At 38.0% G+C, this 23,915-nt stretch overlaps 2 protein-coding genes and 1 long non-coding RNA gene across 5 annotated transcripts in view; 2 read left to right on the top strand and 1 right to left on the bottom strand.

Moving 5' to 3' along the window:
- Nucleotides 1-2,505: 2,505 nt before the first annotated feature.
- il10ra (interleukin 10 receptor, alpha) lies at nt 2,506-8,237 on the top strand. The gene is made up of 7 exons (XM_017708893.2): nt 2,506-2,864; nt 3,574-3,691; nt 3,806-3,981; nt 4,146-4,291; nt 4,396-4,543; nt 4,685-4,797; nt 5,220-8,237. Exons 1-7 carry the CDS (start codon nt 2,801-2,803, stop codon nt 6,132-6,134), a joined length of 1,680 nt encoding a protein of 559 aa, XP_017564382.1. The 5' UTR covers nt 2,506-2,800; the 3' UTR covers nt 6,135-8,237.
- Nucleotides 8,238-13,145: 4,908 nt separating this feature from the next.
- LOC108433967 lies at nt 13,146-17,990 on the bottom strand. The gene is made up of 4 exons (XR_005131695.1): nt 17,702-17,990; nt 17,219-17,341; nt 17,104-17,131; nt 13,146-13,502 (listed from the first exon to the last, which is right to left on the bottom strand). It is a non-coding gene; the product is annotated as an uncharacterized LOC108433967 (long non-coding RNA).
- A 3,521-nt stretch (nt 17,991-21,511) lies between these two features.
- The window catches only part of tmprss4a (transmembrane serine protease 4a), a 28,224-nt gene continuing 25,820 nt past the window's right edge, over nt 21,512-23,915 (top strand). The window contains exon 1 of one of the 3 annotated variants that reach the window (XM_017708889.2): nt 21,512-21,664. The gene's annotated coding sequence lies outside the window, so the exon portion shown is untranslated. The remainder of the gene's footprint in view (nt 21,665-23,915) is intronic. The other 2 variants (XM_017708890.2, XM_017708888.2) reach the window with 2 other exon arrangements.

Below are 23,915 nucleotides of genomic sequence, written 5' to 3'. Positions count from 1 at the left end.
CTCAAATGACTCTCTGCTCCCTACATAGAGCTCAACGTAGGAATTTAAATATTGGCTCCTGCACCCCAACAGCGAATAATACAGCTAAAAAATATTAATTCAAGCTCCAAACAGCCTCGATCCACAGTACTTATCTCTTATTATGAATCACAAGTAATCTAAGTAAGTGTGTTGTGTGCTGGAGTTTAGGGAACCAGTCTTGCGACCGGAAGGTTGCTGGTTAGATCCCCTTAGCGGACAGTACATGACAGCACCTCAGTATTTGAGCAAGGCACCTAACCCCCAACTGCTCCCTGGGCACTACAGATAGGGCTACTCCATGCAAGTGTGCTCACTATGTGTGTCTTCATTAGTGTGTATGATGTGTTTTACTGCATAGATTGCAGAGGTGAAATTTCCCCACTGTGAGACTAATAATGGTCACTTAATCTGAAAAGTTGCTGGCTCAATTTTAGTTCCTAGAATTCATAAACTTACAACGGGGACCTTTGGAACAAGCTTGTAGTTAGTGTGACTCAGACACAGCCTCAGTTTTTTATCCCTTTAATGTCCCCAGGCTTATTACAAGCTAAGGTTTTTTGTTCAGTAACTACAGGGACTTCAATGCAAACTGGTTGAGCCATTCTTAGGTTATTAAGTGTGTATTTAAACTTTGGGCCTGGGCCTATTTAACTTTAAAATGTGCATTTATCTTTGTAATGTGGGATTACATTGCAACCTTTCCCCCTCTCATTTTAATTATGGATGGACTGTTCTTGCTAACTCAGTCTGATCACATCTTACATTGACATTCTCAGTCATCTGAGAAACAGCTACTCTTCTGCTTTTCCTTACATACCGCAATAATTCACGTGCATTACTGTCACTGAATGTGCGCTTTTAACCACAAGTCCAATTTCCCTTTATCATCTTGATCCAAAATCTAGGTCAACCAGACCTGGTAAGGTTTTTATACATGCCACAGAGCTTTAAAAATTAATAAATCAAATTAATAAAGCTAAATTGGCTAAATTGTATTATTCAGCACACTTGTCTAAAAGCATCTGCACTCATTATGTCTCCCCACTCATTTATTTTCTTATATTTGCTACAAGTTTGTACGCCAAATAGATTTTGTTGCTAAGTACTTCAGGAGGAGGCAGTAAGGATGTAATGGTACACTTTTTACATTTAACTGTTTCCAGATTTGATTCTCAAAACTAGACAATTTGCAATTCTTATGATACTTTGAACAAAATTTGAAAGAAAAAAACCTCTGACTGTATCCATGTTACACAGATAATGAATATGCAGCTGTTGGTTGTTTATTGGTAGCGTTCGTTTGCAAACCCAATGTCATAATGCATAGAATGACCATTCTCCACCATGCACTGTCACATTTTTACATCATGATATCACAATTTTTTAGTATTTACCTCACTGAATAGCTAGAGTTTGTTCTATTCATCTTTACTAAGAACAACAATAATTCTAAATGCATTGTGCTCAAAGTTTTGAATAAAATTGACTTTATGATTCTGGCACACACAGGTCCTTAATCATCAAAGTTGCATATGGTCAAATCTGATCATAAAAGCATCTCTGGTTTCCTTAGGGACTGTTCTGCTTCACAAAATAGTCTTTTTCACCACTATTTTAACATTATCAATATTACATATAAAAACCATAAAAACTTTTTTTTTTACACAATTAACCATTTTATATCAGACTAATACAAATGACTTTGTTTACTTCTGTATAATTGAATAATGCAGAAACTTTTAATTAAATTCTTTGCATTTAAGAGTAGGGGTTTTAAATTAGCATGTATCGATATGGCCTTAGAAGTTGACCGTTAACCCATTATGGATCAAAAAAGAACAAACATTTGGAGAAGTGAAGTGAAAATGCACACACAAACATATATGTGCACAGTGCTGCATTTATATTACACAGGAAATCCTTAAACAAAACACTAAGACACAAACAGATACACATTTAATGAGCAAGCCTTTGACTTTGACTTTTTTACCACCTTTTAACATTTTTTAGCATATTGCAACTTATAGAAATCAGAAAGTAGGAATTGTGGAGAGCTTCTGTGTTTGCCAGACACTGCTTCGTTAGAAGATCATTGATTTCACAGTGAATCATTGAATGTTTAGGTGATGGCTTTTTATGTAAAATACCCTTAATTAATCAAATAAATAAAACAATGACTGTATTCAATAATACAACCACAATGACGTATGTTCATCACATATACAACTAAAGCAAAATATTGCAGTCAAGGATCATGAATAACTTTAAAGTAATTACATATATAAAATCTAATTATTGAGAAAATGCAAACGATATATGTTTGCACCTACAGTAATGCAGTGTGTTCAAGTAGGGGCTTGTACTTGTGTTCACACTTATGCAAAAAAAAAAAAAAAGGTTTGCGGAAGAGTGAAGCAAAACAGGAACAGACAGCGTATGAGTGTAGGCGAGCAAAAGAGAGAGAGATAGAGAGAGATAGGGTGAGTAAGTGTGTGGAGGGGGAGTTCACAGTGTGAATAAACAGTCATTTGTCATCACACACTCATATGCGCATCAGCCTGAGAACAAGCAGAGACTCTGCTTGTGGCAGATTGAGAGACAAGTAGAATCTTTCAAAGAATTAATTTGACTCCTGTGAACTTGATTTACCGAGTACAGTAAATGTTTGGGATTATCTTATAAATAATTCAGCCAATTTCTTTTGTGGACTGGGATCCTGGAATCTTGGACAAGACAGTGGTCGTGTTGTTGGATATGATGCTCTTACATTAATGCAACCATGGACAGTAACCGCTGGGTTTCAGCTCTCATCGTCTTACTCAACTTGATGCATTACATATCAGGTACGACCGCTTTTTAGAATTAATTTCTCAGAGAATCAATGATACATTTTTATGGTCAGTCATAAACATTGTGTTCAACAGAATGTCTATATAACTGCATATGTATATGAATTCCACAGAAGCAGGTTTTATTATTGTCGCATGAAATTATTATCTGCTATTTAGTTGTTCCTAAATATAAATCTTGAGTCTAAGCCATGTAGACGACGTGTTAATCTGGAATTACAGTGACGTAACAATGGCAGTTCCCTCTTTTAAAGGATTCTAACGTCATTTTCCACTATGTTCACATGATATAGAATGCATGGAAACAACCAAAAAGCTGTCCTAGTTTAAAAAATATTATTTTCACGCATTTCATAGTGAGACAAAAAGAAATTGTACACAGCAGTCTTACATGGGGCAACTGTTCAAGGTTTACTTTCCCAAAAACCTCATTGGCAAGATTATGTTAACTCTTGTTATCAAGAAAATCATTCAGTGATACTAGCTCAACAATCTTACACTTTGTGATTGCTCTAACTCAACTATGTATAGTCATTCTCACTTGTTAATTATGACTAAGCTTGAGGTGATTTCGTGTTTGAAGCTCACTTCAGAAACTTCACTTGTTGATTTGTTCACAGTTTTGGGAACTGAAAGTCCTGGAAAGTTTTGAAAAAAATCCTCTGTTTTTTCTGTACATGTAAACAATTTCTCTATTTGTCAGGTGTGATGATGAAACCAGAAAATGTCACAGTACACATATGGGAGGGCAATGTGACTGTGACCTGGGATCCCCCTGAGAAAAATCCAGTTGGTTGCTTCTATCAAGTTAAGATACTTGAGTAAGAAGACAATTCATTTTGCTCTTCACTCAAACCATTTTAATCACCCATTTTTAATCATTCTATTAAATCATATTAAATGCATATTTATAAAAAGCTTATTTTTTCCCATAGACTCGCAGAAACCTATGAATACTGGAAAAATGTGACAAATTGCAGTCTACTTAAAGCTACTGTATGCAATATTGGACAACTACCAAGTGACTCAATGTTTCGTGTTCGAGTTGGAGTTCTATTGCCTCAAGGCAACATTTCCTGGAGTGCCAGAAAGTACATTAATGTTAAAAACAGTAAGTGTTTATATCTTTAAAGTAATAATTCACCACACTGATTATTATTTTTTTCTTTATAAAAAGTGTGTAGACTCAGCTTGCATTCATTTCTTAGTTTATAGTTGTAATTCTTTATCATCTACTACTACTTACTGACTTAAAACCTCTGTTCTTTGTCTTAGGTCAACTACTCCCACCATCTTTTAATCTGTTGTCCACCCCATTCTCTGTGCAAGTCAAGGTTCACAGGAAAGCTGAGCTGGAAAACATATTTCTTTTTGGTTTGAAATACACTGCCTATCTGTGGCCAGCTGGGCAAGAAAACCAGGTGCACTATAAAAATTAAGCCAATGCACTTGACCCTCAATCATTATAAGTCTCACAGAATTCTAACTGGGAAATATTAACTGTTGTATTTGTTGTGTTATTTAGACACAGACTGATGATGACTCTGATGATGATGGTGAGATGAAGTTCAACCTCTTGCAACCATGGCAGGTGTACTGTGTGCGTGTGGGTGTGAAAGCTGAAAGTGGTCCCAGTAGCATGTCTTCAGAACAATGCACACAGCTTCCACATGGTAACTTTAATGCCATTTGTTTTCCGTTTACATGTTCTGAGAAAAGGCTGAAATGTATTTGTCATATCTGCTATTTATATTTTGAACATGAAATATAAACACAGTCACAGATTTCTTAATTTTATTGTTTCTTCCTATTAGATATGACGTTGATTATCTGCTTTGTCTTCTCTGGACTTCTGGGCTTTGTGGCTGTCCTAATGCTCTTTGTCTATTGTTTCCTGAGACGTCCTAGAAAAATGCCTGGTGCTTTGGTGAGTCACATTTGTCTTTATTTGGTTTCGTCAAAACTAAAAGCTGAAGAGCAAGCTAGTTTCATTGCAAAAAAAAGGAACAGAGACTCATCTAAGACGAAGTGAACTTCATCTGTAAGCAGTAAACTTCGCTTTTCTTAGAAGTGTAACCTACATGGCCACCCAGGAAAGCAGGGGATTTTGTATACTCAAATTTGATAAGATATGCCCCTGTTAGTTACTGCTGTCAGCTGACAACTTCTTGGTGGTGAATATTTATATGCATGGGCTATATGTAAAATAGAGAAGATCTTTAGATCTTCTGCCACTGCCTTGTACAACATACTTGTCAATGCCCCCCCCCCCCCCCCAATACAAAATGTCATTGAGTTTATGAAAGGTGCTAAGTAAACAAAACATATTGCATGTATATCCCCTTGCAGAAACCTGCTGTGAACAGATGGCAGCCCATGACTGTAGGACCTATAGAAGTGGAAACAGTCACAGACAAAGGATGGCTACTCATCACCGAGAAGAAAGGAAAGATGCAAATATCAGAGAAGATTGAATTTACTGAAGAGGAGAAAGATCGGAGAGAAAGCCTAGACAGCGGAGTGAGCATGGAACAACTGCACCCGTCTGTTAGTAACACAAGGACAGAAAGACAGACAGAAGACATACAAGAGGACAGTGGTTGTGGAAGCCTGAAAGGAGCTGAGGGCAGTGGAAGTGTTAGGAAAGCCTCAGAAGAGCTCCTTTCTCTAGATGAGATAAGTCATGATGGCAGAAGTGAGGGAAGGGAGGACAGTGGTTTGGGACTGAGCCACCGGGAGGTGTCTAGTTCTCTAGAGGGGGAAGACAGTGGACTGTTGTCTGAGGTAATAGTTGGGGATGGATATCGAAGTCAGAGTCCCTCTAGTGTGGACATGAAAAATGAGACTCCTGAGCCTTGTGACATGGACACAAACGTGACTGCCCCATCAGGTGGATACAGGTCTGGTCAAGTGACGTGTATGTGTTCAGACCATGAGTACTGTGTTTGGTGTAAATTTAAGAAACCTTTGACTGAGGACTGTCAGTCAGTGACTCCAATGCAAACAGACTTTAGTCAAACTATTTGTCACACTGACGATGCGAACTCTGCTATGACTAGTTACCGGAAAAAGGATCTTATTCAGACAGTAAATCTTTTAGGAATGGAGGATACACAGTCAGTGTACCCGCAGTCAGATATGAGCACAGAGACTTCTCCGCTTCTGTTGTCCTGTCCTCTGCTTCTGCAAAGTGACGAGAATCAAGACTGCATAACAGACCCACATTCTTTCTCACTGGATGATGTGAAACTAACTTTTTTCTAAGCTGCTTGTAGGTGACCCATGTAAATAACATATACTAATGGATTCCATGAGCAAAGCTGGAAACTTGGAAATGTTCAGAAAAAACTCTCAAAAATGATAGTTTGAATAAGCATGATTGTAAGAATCAGATACTCTGACTTTTTTAACCTTTCACACAACCTTATTCATGGCACTGGTACAAATTTGAGACACTGAGGAATCTCATAATCATGGGGTGCTGCATTGCTAAACTCTACTAATATGCCCCTCATAAACGTGAGAGCAAACATTGATCAAACAGAAGCAGAAAAAATAACTACTGGACAAGAGACCCCAGAATAGATCTTTGCCACAACGTCCTGATGTGACATTTCAATACACATATGCGTAGAGAACACAATTGTAAAATTATCACACTGAATGTATTATGTTCTTGTTTGTAGTTATACTCCTTTGGCGTGGGCACTAGCTAGCAAACTGAACTTTGTAGGTTTACAGTACTGCCAAAAGTTACACCTCCTTAAATACTTGATTTAAATACTTGATTTAATTTGTATGCTAATTTTTCATTTTTGGTCATGTTAATCAGGTGTGATAGAGCAAGGAGAACACTAAACTCTGTGGTTTCATTGCTCTTCAGCATTTGAGATAGGCCCCCTTTGAGCCAGATCATGCTAGAGGATGCCATTTTAGGTTTCCATTTTTGAGAAATGGTTATGCAGAGGACGGAGTTATTGAAAGCTTGCATGGACGTCAGTACTCTAAAGGCCATGTCAAACTCTATCTAGAGGCATGCTCTAAACTACTTGACTAAGTCTGGTGAAACTTTGCACATGCATGTTGTATATAAATGAACATGATGTATATTACCTTCTATTTATTTATGGACATTTTGAAGATGCATTTTGTCTGAATGTAAATATACACACAAATAAAATTAGTTTTTTAGGTTATTGACTTTTCACTTTAGATACGTTTATTCATTTTTTTTTCCTGCAATCCAGGGAGAAGATGGAAGCTTAGAAAATGGATGGATGGATGAATGGATTTTATTATTGGTCTTTTGTAATGGATATCTTAGTTTACTAGAATCAAATAATGCTCCTCCTTTTAAAAGCAAGCTTAGATTCTACTGCTGACCAGTGGAGGCTTTTTTATTATTATAACAATTCTATCAAGTGTAATAACGAAGAAACAGGCAGTGAAAGCTTTAAGTAAGCAGACTAAACTAGTATTAAAAAAAGATGTGACCAGAGATGTGATCACAGCAATTAAGTCCCAGATACGTTTAGATTTCTATAACCAGTACAATTTTAATATGACACCGAGTAGAATCTGATACAATGTAAAATTGTTTCAGTAACACATTAATTTCTACTTTCAAGCAAATGAACAAATACCAAGATTATAGAGAAATGTAGAGGGGCGGGGGGATTCCTATGGTCCTGTGTTTTTCCTCATTACAGACACCATGTTTGGAGAAAGATGACTGATTTAAGAACTTATGTGCAACTCTATACTATTCTGGGACACAAGGTCATGGAAATAGGCAAACAGACTTCCCCTGTGATGTCATATTTACTGATGGAACTCAGACATTGTTCCTACTTTCAGGAATTCATCTTTGTTATACCTATACCTTGTTATACCTGTTATAGTCCTAGTCACCATCAGAGCTTTTACTCTGTAACAACAAATTTTATAGTGTGAAAGTATACTTTGTTTAATTGACATATCATTTGCATAAAAGTATAACTATAACTACTTTGACATGTTGCAGATATTTATGATTATTTTCCCCTTTTTGAAAACCAACTTGTTGTCATCTGTGGTTTGGGTCCATTATTTACAGTTAGGTTTTCTCATTTTCCATATGGAAAATGATTTTTGATATGTCTTAAGCAAGCTGTTAGAAAATGGGGAATGAAAAAAAAAATACCACTAACAGTTTTGTTACTAGTTTTGGTGGCGGGGGAGATGTAATCAACACTATCATATGGAAATCATGGGTAAATCAGGTGGCGCCAAAGGAGTTCACCACTTCCTATTGTAGAAACCACTTTCTATGGAGCAAGCCACATTCTGTAGATCGTAGATGCAATAAAATGATAGGCTGACTGACGACTAATGGCTCTTGAGGTTTCCTTCATTCTTTGAAAAATGTGAGTGGAAATGCATGAATGAATTACACCCATGCAAAAAAACTTTTCTACATTTGTCAGCAATACAACCCCAATTCCAATGAAGTTGGGACGTTAAAAAACAGAATACGATGATTTGCAAATCCTTTTCAACCTCTATTCAATTGAATACACTACAAAGACAAGATATTTAATGTTCAAACGGATAAACTTTATTGTTTTTTGCAATTATTCACTCATTTTGAATTTGATGCCTGCAACACGTTCCAAAGAAGTTGGGACAGTTTACCACTGTGTTACATCACCTGTCCTTTTAACAACACTCAATAAGCGTTTGGGAATTGAGGACACTAATTGTTGAAGCTTTGTAGGTGGAATTATTTCCCATTCTTGCTTGATGTACAACTTCAGTTGCTCAACAGTCCGGGGTCTCTGTTGTAGTATTTTGTGCTTCATAATGCGCCACACATTTTCAATGGGAGACAGGTCTGGACTGCAGGCAGGTCAGTCTAGTACCCGCACTCTTTTACTACGCAGCCACGCTGTTGTAACACATGCAGAATGTGGACTTGTCAGACCACAGGACACTTTTCTACTTTGCATCAGTCCATCTCAGATGAGCTCGGGCCCAGAGAACCCGGCAGTGTTTTTGGGTGTTGTTGATATGTGACTTTCGCTTTGCATGGCAGAGTTTTAACTTGCACTTGTAGATTTCTCCAGATTCTCTGAATCTTTTGATGATATTATGGACTGTAGATGATGAAATCACTAAATTCCTTGCAATTGCACATTGAGAAACGTTGTTCTTAAACTGTTGGACTATTTGCTCACGCAGTTGTTCACAAAGTGGTGAACCTCGCCCCGTCCTTGCTTGTGAGCGACTGAGCCTTTCAGGGATGCTCCCTTTACACCCAATCATGACACTGACCTGTGTCCAATTAACCTGTCCACCTGTGGAATGTTCCAAACAGGTGTTTTTTGAGCATTCCTCAACTTTCCCAGTCTTTTGTTGGCCCTGTCCCAACTTCTTTGGAACGTGTTGCAGGCATCAAATTCAAAATGAGTGAATATTTGCAAAAAACAATAACGTTTATCCGATTGAACATTAAATATCTTGTCTTTGTAGTGTATTCAATTGAATATAGGTTGAAAACGATTTGCAAATCATCGTATTCTGTTTTTATTTATGTTTTACACAACGTCCCAACTTCATTGGAATTGGGGTTGTACTTAAAAACAAAATGTAAACAAATAATCACACTGAACAAAGATTCGGTACAGTCTTTAATTCTAAAAAGAGCGTCTGTACAACACTGTACAAACCTTACAGGGATCTCTGTTATCTCTGACCTTCATGTAAAGATAAGTATGATGCAGAAAGGATTTTGCTTACTAAGTCAAACACAAACAAAATCCAGTGCATCCCACTGTATGACACACACATTGCCTGACATATACTACATGATTGTTATCGCAACAAAATATCCCCACTTTCTGTTCTTTTCTTAGCATAATTCTGCGAACCATTTTCGGGAAGGTCCGTAAGTCAGTTTAGTGTCCTTTCTTTGAACCTGCCCCTACATTTCTCAGCTAAAGGATTTTTTGGTATGTGGAATTTATGTCACAGTTGCAAGAGAACTTTCCTTATGGTGACACAGTATGGCTCAAAGGTGGTAAGAAACTTAAGCATAAAGGATGCCTAATCTTGAACACTACCAAAATGAAAAAGAATCTGTCTATGTAAGTGGTATGCTAGTGCATATAGGCATTTTGGTCTGTGCTACGTATGCTCGTCATTGAATCTGTCTAAAATCAATGTATTAATTAGTACCGAATTGGAATTTTATAAACATTCACAAATATTCAGGTAACATTTTAAATGAAAACAAATAATAGAACTTAGGGTTGGAGTGGAACTCAATTTCAGACTTTGAGTTGTATGATAGAGAGAGCAACAGTTTAGAAAAAAAACCCATTGTTGCCCAATGCATACCAATTTGTTGTGCATGTTTTTTCTGTTGTACAGAGGATTGATGTAGGCCTAGTCTTGTTATATCTTTGGGAACATGCCCGATTCATATTTCCTGTGCTGAATCTGATGGTTAATCGTTACATACCACTTAAAGAAAGGGCCTGTAATTTAACACCCACAATTATTACAAATATAGCCTTAGTAGTGAAATTTACCATTTATATAACCTGCCCCACAGTAACCAGGCCACGACAGTTAATTTGCTATGGCAAAGTAACACGTCCCTTTACGTATTGTGTGTTTTACTTGAGACTGACTATAGTCAGTAAGCCTACCCAGCCTTAATCAATTGTACCAATACCAAAGTTCAATTTGGCACCATTTCCTTGTATCAGACAAAAATGTCTACTAATATTTACAATTTCAATTAGTGATAAAAAACGTTTAACTGAGGTGAAGACTATTGTGAAAATATTGTGCAGAACATTGGTCTGCACTATTCTCACTTATTTCCAACCAAGACAATTTGCTATATGTAGGTCGAGGAATTCCTATGAGATTTGCACTACTAAATAATCAATAGTACAAACAATAACAACAATCAAAAAGCAATGAGTAGATGAGTACTGTATGAGTGTGGAACAGAAACAGAAATGAATCTAAATGATCTTCTAAAGAGAAAAATCCCACAGTTAGTCATTCTCAGAAGAGGCTATATGTGCATTTGAAATGTCAATAACAAATAAACACAACACTCAAAATAAACCATATCTAAATACACATTTGTCCCCAAGTGTGAGAATTCACAAAACCTGCTTGAAATTCATCAACTTTCCTAAATCCATCAAATTGAAATTATACAGTTGCAGCCAGTATCAGTCCATTGAGAGGCATGGGTCATTTATTTTAGATGGTGTTTAAAAGAATGTTACCCACAGTTTAAAAGAAAAGGCATCTGTGGAGTTTCTGTGGCTTAGAAAAAGTATATCTTCAGTGTGCACTAACATTTATAAGCTTAGTCATGCAAGGTTGGGGTTGGTTTCCAAACACCACCCACATGTTTTCACACATTACTTTTGTCATTAGCCACACAGTTTGAGTCACACAGCTATTGAAATGTAACTCAGTGTAAATGTTTTAAAAATTTGGGCTACATGTATCGATCATTCCACCAAAACGTTCAAAAGTTACAGTTGAAAAATCAATTTTGAACCTTATGTTTATTTTATTAAAACAAATGATTGAACCTTCCATTTTGTCACTACGAAGTCTATTCATAACACTACCAGAACTTTACCAAATCTTTCAGTAGTGACAATTATAGCTAATTTTGAATGTAACTCAAAAACACTAGCCAGAATCTAACTAGCAAACCCAGCCTTACATAAACAGATTTACACAAATAAGATCAGAATATTTTTCATTAAAACAGACAAGGAAATATGTGTGCTTTGATGCTGTTACAGTACCCTGTTATTGCTCATTTTGCACATATTCAGCTTATTATTCAATCAATTAGTCTGTTTAAAGGGTAAAGTGGTGCTACAGAGCAAAATCCCTAAGCATATACAGGCTCAAAAATAGGAGGATGACTGTACTTGAAACCACCTGCCGTCTTTCCTTCCCATTTCCTTTTCCCATTGCTTAGGGCTGAAAGGGGTTGCTAGGCCAACTTTAAGAACACCAAATCACATGTATTTAAACTTTATTTTGTTATTTATTGAGGGTGAAGTCCATGCTAAGGAAATACATACATCTCACTGTTGTCAGGACAAATCCTTGTATCTCCATTTTTGTCATTTTTTCAGTTTTTGACATAATTTGTAAATGCCTTTTACCCTTTACACTGACTTACATTAAAAGTTTTTCTTTTTCCGGTAAAGTTGTCATTTTGGAGATACAAGGATTTGTTCCGACAACAGTGATATATATGTGGAAACAATAGTATATATAATGTACATGGCCATCTAACAGCAGACAAAATGCAGATAGGTGGGGTTAACAGGAACTAAAGTTTGCTATTTTACAGCCATGAAAGTAGCAATTGAGTTATAATGTTAACAAGTCCAGTACCTCCAAATTACAGCGCAAGTAAAATCTCAAAAATAGCAAGACTTCCTTCTTTTCAGTTAGCATGTATTTTGCAATTAACTAATTATAAACAGAATTAGAGCACATAAATATCTGACAGATATTAATCAAAAAATAGAAATAATTATCTGTGCAATTTCTCTAAAAACAATAAAGCAACAATTCACACATTTTAATGTAACTTGTATGTTTTAATGTTGAAAAGAAGTCGTGGGGTGACACCTTTGACGCATTAACGTGTGACGTTTCCATCCTCTGTGGTTTTGAGCTGACTTTTTTGTTATCCTCCTCATGCTGCCTGTCTAGCACTGGTATGAAACTAGAGAGAGAGAAAAAAATAGAGGGGCCTTAGTGGCTCAGACTCCCCGAAGTAGGCTCTAGATTAGGCTTGATTTACCTCTGCTGCTATTTGCAGCTTAATGCTACTAAAAGGAAACCACAGGCCTAACACAGAGCACAACAACTCATAAACCAACGGTCCTGGTGTCCCACATCCTGTAACAGCAGCAAATCACCTTTATAGTCTACTCTGGAGATGCAAACTATGAGCATGTATAGAATCTTTAACCCCCTTAAAATCCCAGCCATATTATGTACTAAGGTTTATTATTCAGTAACTTCAGGGACTTCCGTGCAAAATAGTTGAGCTTCTCTTAGGTTACTGAAGCGTGTATGAAAAGTTTATGCCACCCTGGTGGGCAATGGCCATTTAAGGGGCTAACCTTATGGCGACTGGATATTTTTCTTACAAGGACCACCTAAAGAACACAAGCGCACACACACACTCAAATACTAAAATGTAATAAATGCAACAAGAAGTGACAAGAGTTCAGCTCTTATTTTATGGCAAAAGAATGTGAAAAACATCTAAAGATTTCAAATGAATCAGAATACCATCACATTTAGCTGTAATTTGACCTTTTGGGTTTTGGTTTGAGAGTTATAAATATTACATTGCACTTCCACCTAAGTTATGAATCATAAACCATCCCCATCTATTAGGTGTGATGTAATAGAGAACTAAAAGAAGAATTAATCATTTTACAAATATATAAATACAACTTTTCACATATCAGAGAAAATGAGTGAAGTCCATATTCTGATGTCTTGACTGTGTGCCGTCATTTCTTGTCTATAATCCCACTGATGGAGAAAGGAGGCGATGTTTTCTTAGTACCTAATTTCCTGTAAAGGGACAGAGAATAAAAAGATGTACAAATGTATGAATAATATGTACATTAGGGAAAAAATATGTACAACAGGAATTCACTGTGCAATTTTATCCAGTTTTAAAGACAATCACAACCACTTTGCCAATACGTGTGAAGATACAGAGATACTGTCTTTGTAAAATAGTGGTATATAATGCAAAGTTCAGCAATGTTTTAATGATTTTAGCTTTATTCTAAGTAGGTTCCTCAGTATGGTATCATAATGGGTATTGACAAGTAATAAAAACATGTACTCATACTTGGTAGTGATGTAATAGTGATGTATCTCTAATTTCAACCACACCACAGTCTCCGAACCATACATCATACCAGGATGCACTACTGTCTTGTAAACCTTCCCTTTCACTCTTGCTGCTATCCTTCTGTCACACATCAGCCCTGACATCTGTCTCCACCCACTCAATCCTGCCTGCACCCTCTTCCTCACCTCTTTTTTGCCCTGTCCATTGCTCTGGATGGTTGACCCAAGATATTTGAAGTCATCCACCTTTACGACCTCTACTCCTTGCATCTTCACCTTTCCACCTGCCTACCTCTCATTCACACACATGTATTCCGTCTTATCTCAACTGACCTTCATTCCTCTCCTCTCCAGTGCAAACCTCCACCTCTCCAGATTCTCTTCCACCTGCTCTCTACTCTCACCACAGATTACAATGTCATCTGCAAACATCATGGTCCATGGAGCCTCCTGCCTGACCTCATCTGTCAACCTGTCCATCACCATTGCAAACAAGAAGGGGCTCAAAGCTGATCCCTGATGTAACCCTACCTTCACCTTGAAACCATTTGTCACTCCAACTGCAGACCTCACCACTGTCTCACTATCCTCATACAGTAACATACTTTTCAGCTACCTAACATACTTTTCAGCTACACCTGACTTCCTCATACAGTACCACAGTTCCTCTCTTGGCACCCTATCATATGCCTTCTCTAGATCCACAAAGACACAATGTAGCTCCTTCTGACCTTCTCTGTACTTCTCTACCAACACTCTCAAAGCAAAAATTGCATCTGTGTTTCTCTTTCTGGGCATGAAACCAAAGCCTTGCTTAGCCTTGCTTCAACAACTCTCCCATACCTTCATGGTGTGGCTCATCAACTTTATACCTCTGTAGCTCTGCACATCACCCTTGTTCTTAAAAATGGGGACCAGTACGCTGCTTCTTCACTCATCAGGCATCCTCTCACTCTCCAGGATTTTGTTAAACAACCTGGTTAAAAAGTCCACTGCCTTCTCTCCTAAACATCTCCATACCTCCACAGGTATGTCATCTGGACCAACTGCCTTTCCATTCTTCATCCTTTTTAAAGCTGCCCTCACTTCCACCTTACTAATTCTCTGCACTTCCTGATCCACTACCCCCCCCCCATTGTCCTTCTCTCTCTCTCTCGTTTTCCTCATTCATTAGTTCTTCAAAGTATTCCTTCCATCTATTCAACACTCTCTGTTCACTCACTAGTACATTTCCCTTTCTATCCTTTATCAGCCTAACCTGCTGTACATCCTTTCCAGCTCTATGTCTCTGTTTAGCCAAACGATACAAGTCCTTTACTGCTTCTTTACTGTCCAGCCTCTCATACAGCTCATCATATGCCTGAGCCTTTGCCACCATTCTTTTCGCTATGCGAATAGCCTCACGGTACTCCTGCCTACTTCCTTCATCTCTCTGGTTATCCCACTTTTTCTTAGCTGCCTTCTTCTTCTGAATACTCTCCTGGACTTCCTCATTCCACCACCAACTTTCCTTGTCTTCTTTCCTCTGACCAGACGAAACACCCAACACATTCTTGCCAGTTTCTCTCACCACCTTAGCTGTATTTTCCCAGTCCTCGGGTAGCTCCTCACTGCCCCCAAGGGCCTGTGCCAATTTTTCCCTGAACTGCCTGCAACCATCCTCCTCCTTCAGCTTCCACCATCTAATCTTTGGCTCTGTCTTCACTCTCTTCCTCTTCTTTGTTTCTAATCTCATTCTACAGACAACCACCCTATGCTGCCTTGCTACACTTTCCCCTGGCACCACTTTACAATCTCTGGTGGTTGGTTGGTGTAGTGGTTAACAACTTTGCCTTCTGCACTGTAGACTGTGGTTCAATCCCCGACCAGGGCAAGCACCCTACATTATGCCAATAAGGGTCCTTGGGCAAGACTCCTAACACCACCTTGGCCTACCTGTGTAAAATGATCAAATTGTAAGTCGCTCTGGATAAGAGCGTCAGCCAAATGCCATAAATGTAAATCTCCTTTAGGTGGCATCTCCTGCTAAGGATATAATCCACCTGTATGCACCTCCCTCCACTCTTGTATGTCACCCTGTGTTCTTCCCTCTTCTGAAAATACATGTTCACCACAGCCATTTCCATTCTCTTTGCAAAATCTACAACCCTCTGACCTTCCGCATTTCTGTGTTTAACACCATACATACCCAGCACCTCTTCATCCCCTCTGTTCCCTTCACCAACATGTCCATTGAAGTCTGCACCAATCACCAATCTCTCCTCTCTAGGGACACCATCTACCACTTCATCCATCTTACTCCAAAATTCCTCTTTCTCCTCTAACTGACAACCAACCTGTGGTGCATATGAACTGACCACATTCAAAATCACATCATCAACCTCCAACTTCAGGCTCATGATCCTGTCTGACACTCTCTTTACATCCAGAACACTTTTCCCAAGCTGTTCCTATAGGATTATCCCTACTCCATTTCTCTTCCTCTCTACACCATGATAGAACAGTTTGAATCCACCTCCAATGTTCCTGGCCTTGCTTCCTTTCCTTCTGGTCTCCTGGACACACAGAATATCTACCTTCCTTCTCTCCATCATGTCTGCAAGCTCTCTGCCTTTACCAGTCATTGTCCCTATGTTCAGAGTCCCTACTCTAACCTCCGCACTCCTGCCTTTCCTTCTCTCTCGCTGCCTTCTAACCCGCCTTCCTCCTCTCCTCTTTGATGGTCTTCGACCTACAGTAGTCCAATTTCCACCGGCACCCTGCTGGTCAACAGCACTGGAGGTGGTCGTTGTTAACCCGGGCCTCAAGCGATCCGGTATGGCAATCATATTTGTGATCCGCATGATAGTTTTGGCATAAATTTTACGCCGGATGCCCTTCCTGATGCAACCCTCACCCTTTATCCGGGCTTGGGACCGGCACCAGAAGTACAAAAAGTACACCCCTAATGGCTGGTTTGTTTACATTCTACATCAAACTTGTTATTTCAAAAAAGTGAGAAGGATTATGCTTTCCAAGATATGGGCTTTATAAAATTCCAGTAACATTGTTTGATCCACTTGTACCAGCACAAGCTAACATACCACAACCATATCTGCCCTGTGGTTATCCTGTGAAGATCCACTGATAAACAGAGTAAAGATCGCTAACAAATTATGCAGAGAAAAAGTGGACTACAATTTGCAATTATAGAAAGTAGATAGCTGTACTTTGTAGTGACCAGTGAGAGTAGGGAGGTAGTGTAGGTAGATCATATACATGTATGACCCATATGACCTGTGTGTGCATGTGTGTGTTTTTCAGTTTTACTCACTTCAGGATTTTATCTTTTGCTGAAGGCCCTTTAAAAGGAGGGACAAAAGGAGACTTATTTCTCACACCTCACTAAGATCACTGAATAATGGTTTGACAGTAAGAAAAACACGTACGCTTCTTCTTGCAGCGCCTCTTGAGATTCTTCCAGCAAATCTGTAACACACAGACCAGCACAAACACCCCAAGGATGCAGAATGCTATTGCTATTCCAACAGCCACTGACTGTGATCTGGCATCTGAAAGACACAACTACCTAATCATGCTGAGGTCAATCTGAACTACAGTACAATCATAGCAATACCAGAGCAATGACTATATGACTTCATAACATCAAAAGCAATTATATGGTCTAAGAGGACATACTGTTTCACTTTGGGTATTATAAGACACATGCAAATGGTTTACTTTGTAAATGCAACCTCCTCAAGTCCCTGTCTCTGGTTTGCAATATCATGGCTTGAAAGTAACAAATACTTTCCCCCTAAAAAATGAACTCAGACTGAAAATGTTGTAGTCTTAACACCATTCCATATAGATAGCTTAGCATTAGCTTTTGTCTATGAGTTAATTCATATGTCCTGCTTTTTTGTTCTTACCCATCTGACGTTTTCCTGCTGAGCGAATAGTTATTCCCTTTCACCCAGTTTACAGGAGGAACAGATTAAAATCCGTTTTCTAAAAATAAAGAAAAAAGATCACTTCTACGATATTCTTTCTAGATATCCTTCGCTTCTCTCTGTGGCCAGTGACTCTGACTGGAGATAACTTTTTATTTTCCAAACTGGTTTGTCCTCATTTTTAACATTTTCCACTTTGGCAGGTACACCCTGCATTCTTTCCTTTATTATCAGTACCTTATTCCTTAATATAGAAACCATTCAACTGATAACTTACAGAAACTCTAGCTCCTTTGCAGGTTTTAGAGATTATGGCTCCTTTTATTATGCTTCATTAGCATTCATTTGGCATCTGATCCTATCGCTTGGAATTCGCACAGCAATTATGTCCTGTTGTTGTACACACCTGCACTTCATTGCTTCACCTTAGATAATGGAAAAATGGCTTGACATAACAGCTACATGTAAACCTGTTGAGCTTGTTCTCTTGTCATGAAACAAAGCAGGTTTTCCTTTGATGCAAAACTAGAACAATTCTGCCCTCTACTGTTTGCTATGCACATTACAAGTGGCACAATAACTGTTGATTCCTTGCATAATTTTCCTCTCCCAGGTAAAATGTGATATATGAAAAATGTACAGGAAATTCTCACATGACAGTTAGCAATTATAAAAGGAGACATAACATAAAAACGTAAACACAATATTAATGACAGAGGCCTAGGCCAATTGCTGTGCATAGCACAACTGTGGCATGCAAGTTCAGAGCACTAAAACAGCAGCAGTTCTCTCGCACTTCCTGTGTTTCCACACCCTGAAACTCTCATGGTTCTAAGTGAAAGCACCTTTTGTGCGGAAAGTGTCCCAGTTGAACAGCTACTATAATGTACTCTTAGGATTAGGGCTTTACCAACAACACACACATGGTTCAAAATAAGATGTTTTGATTTGATGAAGTTTCCAGAATGGCCAGAAATACTGAAATCAAAACATTCACTTTTTTACACGTGAGGGTATTTCATAGGCTGTTTAATATAAAGATTTTTTCTTTTTTTGGAGAGGTGGATGATTGTAGATATTAACATGGTTGTTGCTCCCAATAGGAGAATGCTGCTCCCAAAATCTCTTTCAAGTGGTGTAGATCACACAAGATTATCAGAAATTTCTGCAATCTTCCTAGTGTGACCATGTTAGCCAATCAAAACCAATGCTTCTAGTAAGAAATAAGGCCAACATTCCCACATTTCCCACCTTTTGTCCATTCTAAACAGCTACTACACCCTTTGATTATTGCAAAAAATATCAAACATACAAGACAACATGGAAACACAGTAGGTGAGCACATATCTGGAGACAGATCCAAGTTAAAACTGAGGAAAAAGAAATGACAAGTGATGAAATGCCACCAAGATAAACATCTGCTCTGAAGAGGAAGAAATGATTAACATTTTAGGTGTTTTCCCGTTCCTCTTTTTCTTCCTTTCCAGGTAGAGTATGCATGTTTGAAGAGAACAGCCTTTTCTTTTTTCTTCCACTCCTTCTCACATATGCACAAAGAGGAACAGGAGGCGTAGTAGGAAAAGAAAGCTCATCATATTGCTACAGGGAAAGAAGGAAGAATAGGTCATGACTGGTCTTCACTTTGATGAAGCAATTTGATACGTATTTAGCTAATATTTCCAGGTAAGCTGGAATTGTGACATTAATCTCTTTAATGACTGACTCAAGACACAGGATGTATGCGGTGAGGTAATATATGACACAGTCCCAGTTAAAATGGTTGACTCTTCAAAAAAAGAGGGGGAGATTCAAAGAACAGGCCACAATCTCCCAGAAGATAAAATTAAAAGCAACATACAACAATGTTTTTGTCACTTCTTTGACGAGGTTATTGCTGTAAACACAAAAAGGCCTGTTATTTTACAGTGGAACACATACTAACATGCCACAATCATATCATTCAATCATATCAGACAGGATATTTTGGAGAAACACTGTCCATATGGTCTCCAGGATTCAAAATCAACCTGAGGGCAGTTAATAATAACAATGATTTTTTAACCTATGATTGGTTAGCTTGTATCACTTGGATAGGCTCCAGCACCCCTGTGACCCAGAAGAATAAGTGGCTTAGATAAAGTGTGTGGGTGTGTGTGTGGTTAGGTTGTGATTGGTAGTCACCACTATGTTCCAGATTGCTATCAGATGAATTTGGCAAACCTAGTTAAAATCCACAGAGATGGACCCATTACCCAGTAAACAGCCTATACATACACAGTTAACGGCCTATAAGAGAACACATCATACATGTAGATCAGAATAAAAATGTACACACATACTCAAGTACTGGAGGTAAACTGTTTGAGGTACCAGTATTTCAAAGTGAGATAACTATTTGGGTATTCATTACATTACATCAAGGGTACACCAAAAAATACAGAGGCTAACAAATTAGTGAAGCTGTACTATAGTTTTGATCAAATTTGTGATTAGGTATTTTATGTTTTACTTTACTACACTGGATGTGTTGCTAATGATGTAGTTAAGAAGGCAGAAATAGCGTGGCTGTCATGAAAAATGAGTCCTCATCAGCATCCAATGTGGCACTTAGCTAATAAGCTATCTAAAGAGTCAGTCTCTATTATTCAACCTACCAGTGTTCCTTGGCAGTTTTTGAATGATAAAAGAAGCCTATAGCCCCTACATTCTTTTCTGTCAAAGTTCTGATATTATTCCTAAAATAGTCAATATTCCTAAATCAGAAGTCATCACATACATTTGACTTGGAGCCAAATTTTCAAAGAGTAAATAGTCTTCAAGCTAGACCCTTGAACCAACACCTACCAACAGACACTGCTGATGTTCAACACAACTGCCTACTAATGTGGTTTTGTTACAATTCAGAATAATACATGGTCATCAGCTTATCACAGATTTATCCTTTATCTAGTTACTTTATGTAATTTGGTAATTTGAATGCAGTCATAAGAAGACATTAATATTTACTCAATATAAATACACAGCACTGTCTGTACTCTGACATCCCTGTAGAATTAGTGTGTAACTTTTCATACACTATAAATATATAAAGCACTGTCTGCACTGTAAAAGAGTGGAACTGCATTCTCTAGAGTGATGAAGCACCTTTGGTGTTGGAGTTTTATATGTGAAAACTTTATATGACACTGACCCACCCGCCACCAGATACTGTCCATTTGCATATTTTCATAAATGCCAGTGGAAAAGTCAATCATTTTTATATGTGTTGTTCATCTAGACACAACAAATGATCCTAGTTACATGACCTTGATAGCTGCTCCTCAACTTTATAGCTTGTCACTGGTACTGATTAATCTTGTAATTGATGTGATATTGAAAAAGACTCAAAGTACAAGTTATAGACCATGCTACGTCAGCACTGGGGCGTTGTTTTTGGTATTCCTATTGCGCTTGTCCCTCTCTCTCTCATATATATATATATATATATATATACACACACACACACACACACACACACACACACACACACACACACACACACACACACACACACACGGAACTCCAAGCTTGTAATGTAATACCGTTTTCTGACCGCTATTTCCTCTTCAGCTTTTCCTTGTATCCAATTTCACTGTCAAAGGGACAATATGACTACTGAGATAAAAAACGAATCCACAACGCTAGGTTTTGTATCAGAAACAGAGGCTAGCAAATGCGGAACAAATATGAAGCAAATGTGTGTGTGCTGGGGGGAGGGTACTTATTTAAATAGCAAGGCTAGGTTAAAGCCAAGGCAAACAGATTAGAACAGAGAACTCGCTTCCACAAAGACTACAGAGCAAAGGTAAAGGAGTAGGAGGGTGGAAAAGGGAAAGAGCTATAACTACTTACTCTTCACTGAGACAAGACACCTGTGAAACAGGGCATCAAGCCTTTAAACAAGTAAGTAAAACATCTAATGAATTTGCATTAACTCACAAAAAATGCATAGTGATCTACTGGTCAATAGCAAGACATGTAAAAAAATAAAGTTTTTACATAACAAAGTCTTATGTAAGACACAAACTCTTTAAGAGTCATGGTTAGGGCTGATTGGTGTGGGGAAAATTCATCAAAATCATTGTGATATTTTATAGTAGTTTTTTCTAATAGTTGTTATTCACAAAGCACTTAATTGTTGTTGCATTTTGCCTGCAGTTCTGCACCAAAAAACAGAGCCAGCTAATTCTAGTGCAAAAAAGTAAAAATATATAAATGGGTATAAATAATACTAATACCAATAATAATATTGACACTACATAAATGTACATACACTGTTTGATTCATATAATAACAAAAACTATTTATTTACTGGAATTTAATCCTTTTTGTAATTTGGTTATTTGTCTTTGTTTTTTTCATAGATTATTAATTAAATTTACATAGATTAATACAGGCCTGTTTTAATTTTATACTTGTGTTGTATTGTTGTACTTGGTACCATGGATATGGTTTCATTTTAAAGTAACTGGGCTTTGTATACTCATTCTCTAAATTCTGGATTAACACTCACAGATTTTTTTAGTCACATCCTTTACTGTTTTTTTCTCACATCCTTTGTGAATTTGTTCACTATTCGCAAAGATTCTTATTTTCATCCGAGCCAGCAAGTTTGTACTCTTAACCGTGCACGTTTTTTTTTTCAAATCTTCAAATCTAAGGACACAAACTAATGTTCTTTTGCATTCTACATGCAAAAAAATAATAATCTGGTAAATTCCTTATTAAAACTTATTAAGCAGATACAACAATCTCTTGTGTGACCATGTTCTTTCCCTACTGAGTCAGCACAGGCAAAGAACCAAACAGTATCAGTGGGATTCATTAAGTCTCTGACTTGATGGGATGCAAGTACAGCCTTCTTTTGCTAATTAACCTCTCCTATAAGTGAATAGCTAAATACAAAATTACAAATGTACCTGTGGTAATGTTGGAGTGTTGAGAATGTAGGACTGCACTAGTTTACTGTAGCATGACAGAGTAGAGACTGGTTTCCCCTTGAAAAGATCAGACTGAGCTCCAATTTTGACTTGCACACACGCGATGTTTTTATTACATACTAAAACACACAAAGTGAAAGAAACCACCAGACAGAAAAAGGTAAAATAAATGGATCGTAGCACAACTGAAAGGACTGGGATTAATGGATTACTTCCAAGCATCTAAGCAGGCCCCCTTGGATGTTTCTGGCTAAGCCTCAGCCAGCTTGTGCCAGAGGCCACAAGGCCACATGGACACATCCTCCCGCTCCTGAATGAATACACCCCCCAACCCCCCCCCCCCCCCCCACACCCCCCCCCCCCACTGCTTTTTAACTCTCTAGCCCCACCCCATCGGGTTAACCCATACCACGGGCTAGTGAGGGGTTACACAAAACAAACGATGACAAAACAGCTTTAGGACAACACAGTACAAATAACACATAAGAAGCTTCTTTTTACCAGTATCTTATTCATCAATATTAATCTACCCCCAAACCCTTTTTCTGACCCCATCACAGTACCATTCACTATTGTGGAAATAATAAAAAAAGAATACCAACAGCTACAGAGATTTCTGTTACTGTGAATAGTTAAATATGTAGAAGATGAACTGATCTCTGATCTGAAGATTAGAGTATTATTTTTGTTTTTTAATTACATATTTGGGCATCCCGAGAGATCTGAGCTTTTAGCTAACTTTTAACAAGGTCTCATACCTTAATTAGCTTGCAAATTCAAAGCTTTGCCATGGGCTCCTCTATGCAGCTGCCCCATACTCTGAAAATTTTACGAAATGACAGTTAACTGGAACAGTGGAGATCAAGTTGAGGTCTAGAAGACCAAGAAACTTTCAGAGGGAACTGCTTGTAGGATTGCTGGAGTGGTAGTGCTCTGTTCTACTGTGCAGCGACACATGCACTAATATGACCTTCATGGTAGAGTCATCTTCATCCTAAAATTTGGTGTCAGTAAGTTTGCAAAGGCACATCTAAACAATGCCTGACTTGCATTTGCATATAAGTTAAAGTAGAACAGTTTTACTGCAATAGGCAAAGGTATTTTGGGCAAAATGGTGTAAAATAAAATTCTGAAAAAGAAAAGATAACTGCTTCTACCACAGAATAACAATCATAAACACACACAAAAATCCATGATGGACTGCCTCATGAGGC

Source organism: Pygocentrus nattereri, chromosome 17, assembly GCF_015220715.1.
Source record: "Pygocentrus nattereri isolate fPygNat1 chromosome 17, fPygNat1.pri, whole genome shotgun sequence".
NCBI classification, from domain to species: domain Eukaryota; kingdom Metazoa; phylum Chordata; class Actinopteri; order Characiformes; family Serrasalmidae; genus Pygocentrus; species Pygocentrus nattereri.
The sequence above is the reverse complement of the archived record's forward strand: the minus strand, read 5'-3'. Positions and strand labels throughout refer to the sequence as shown.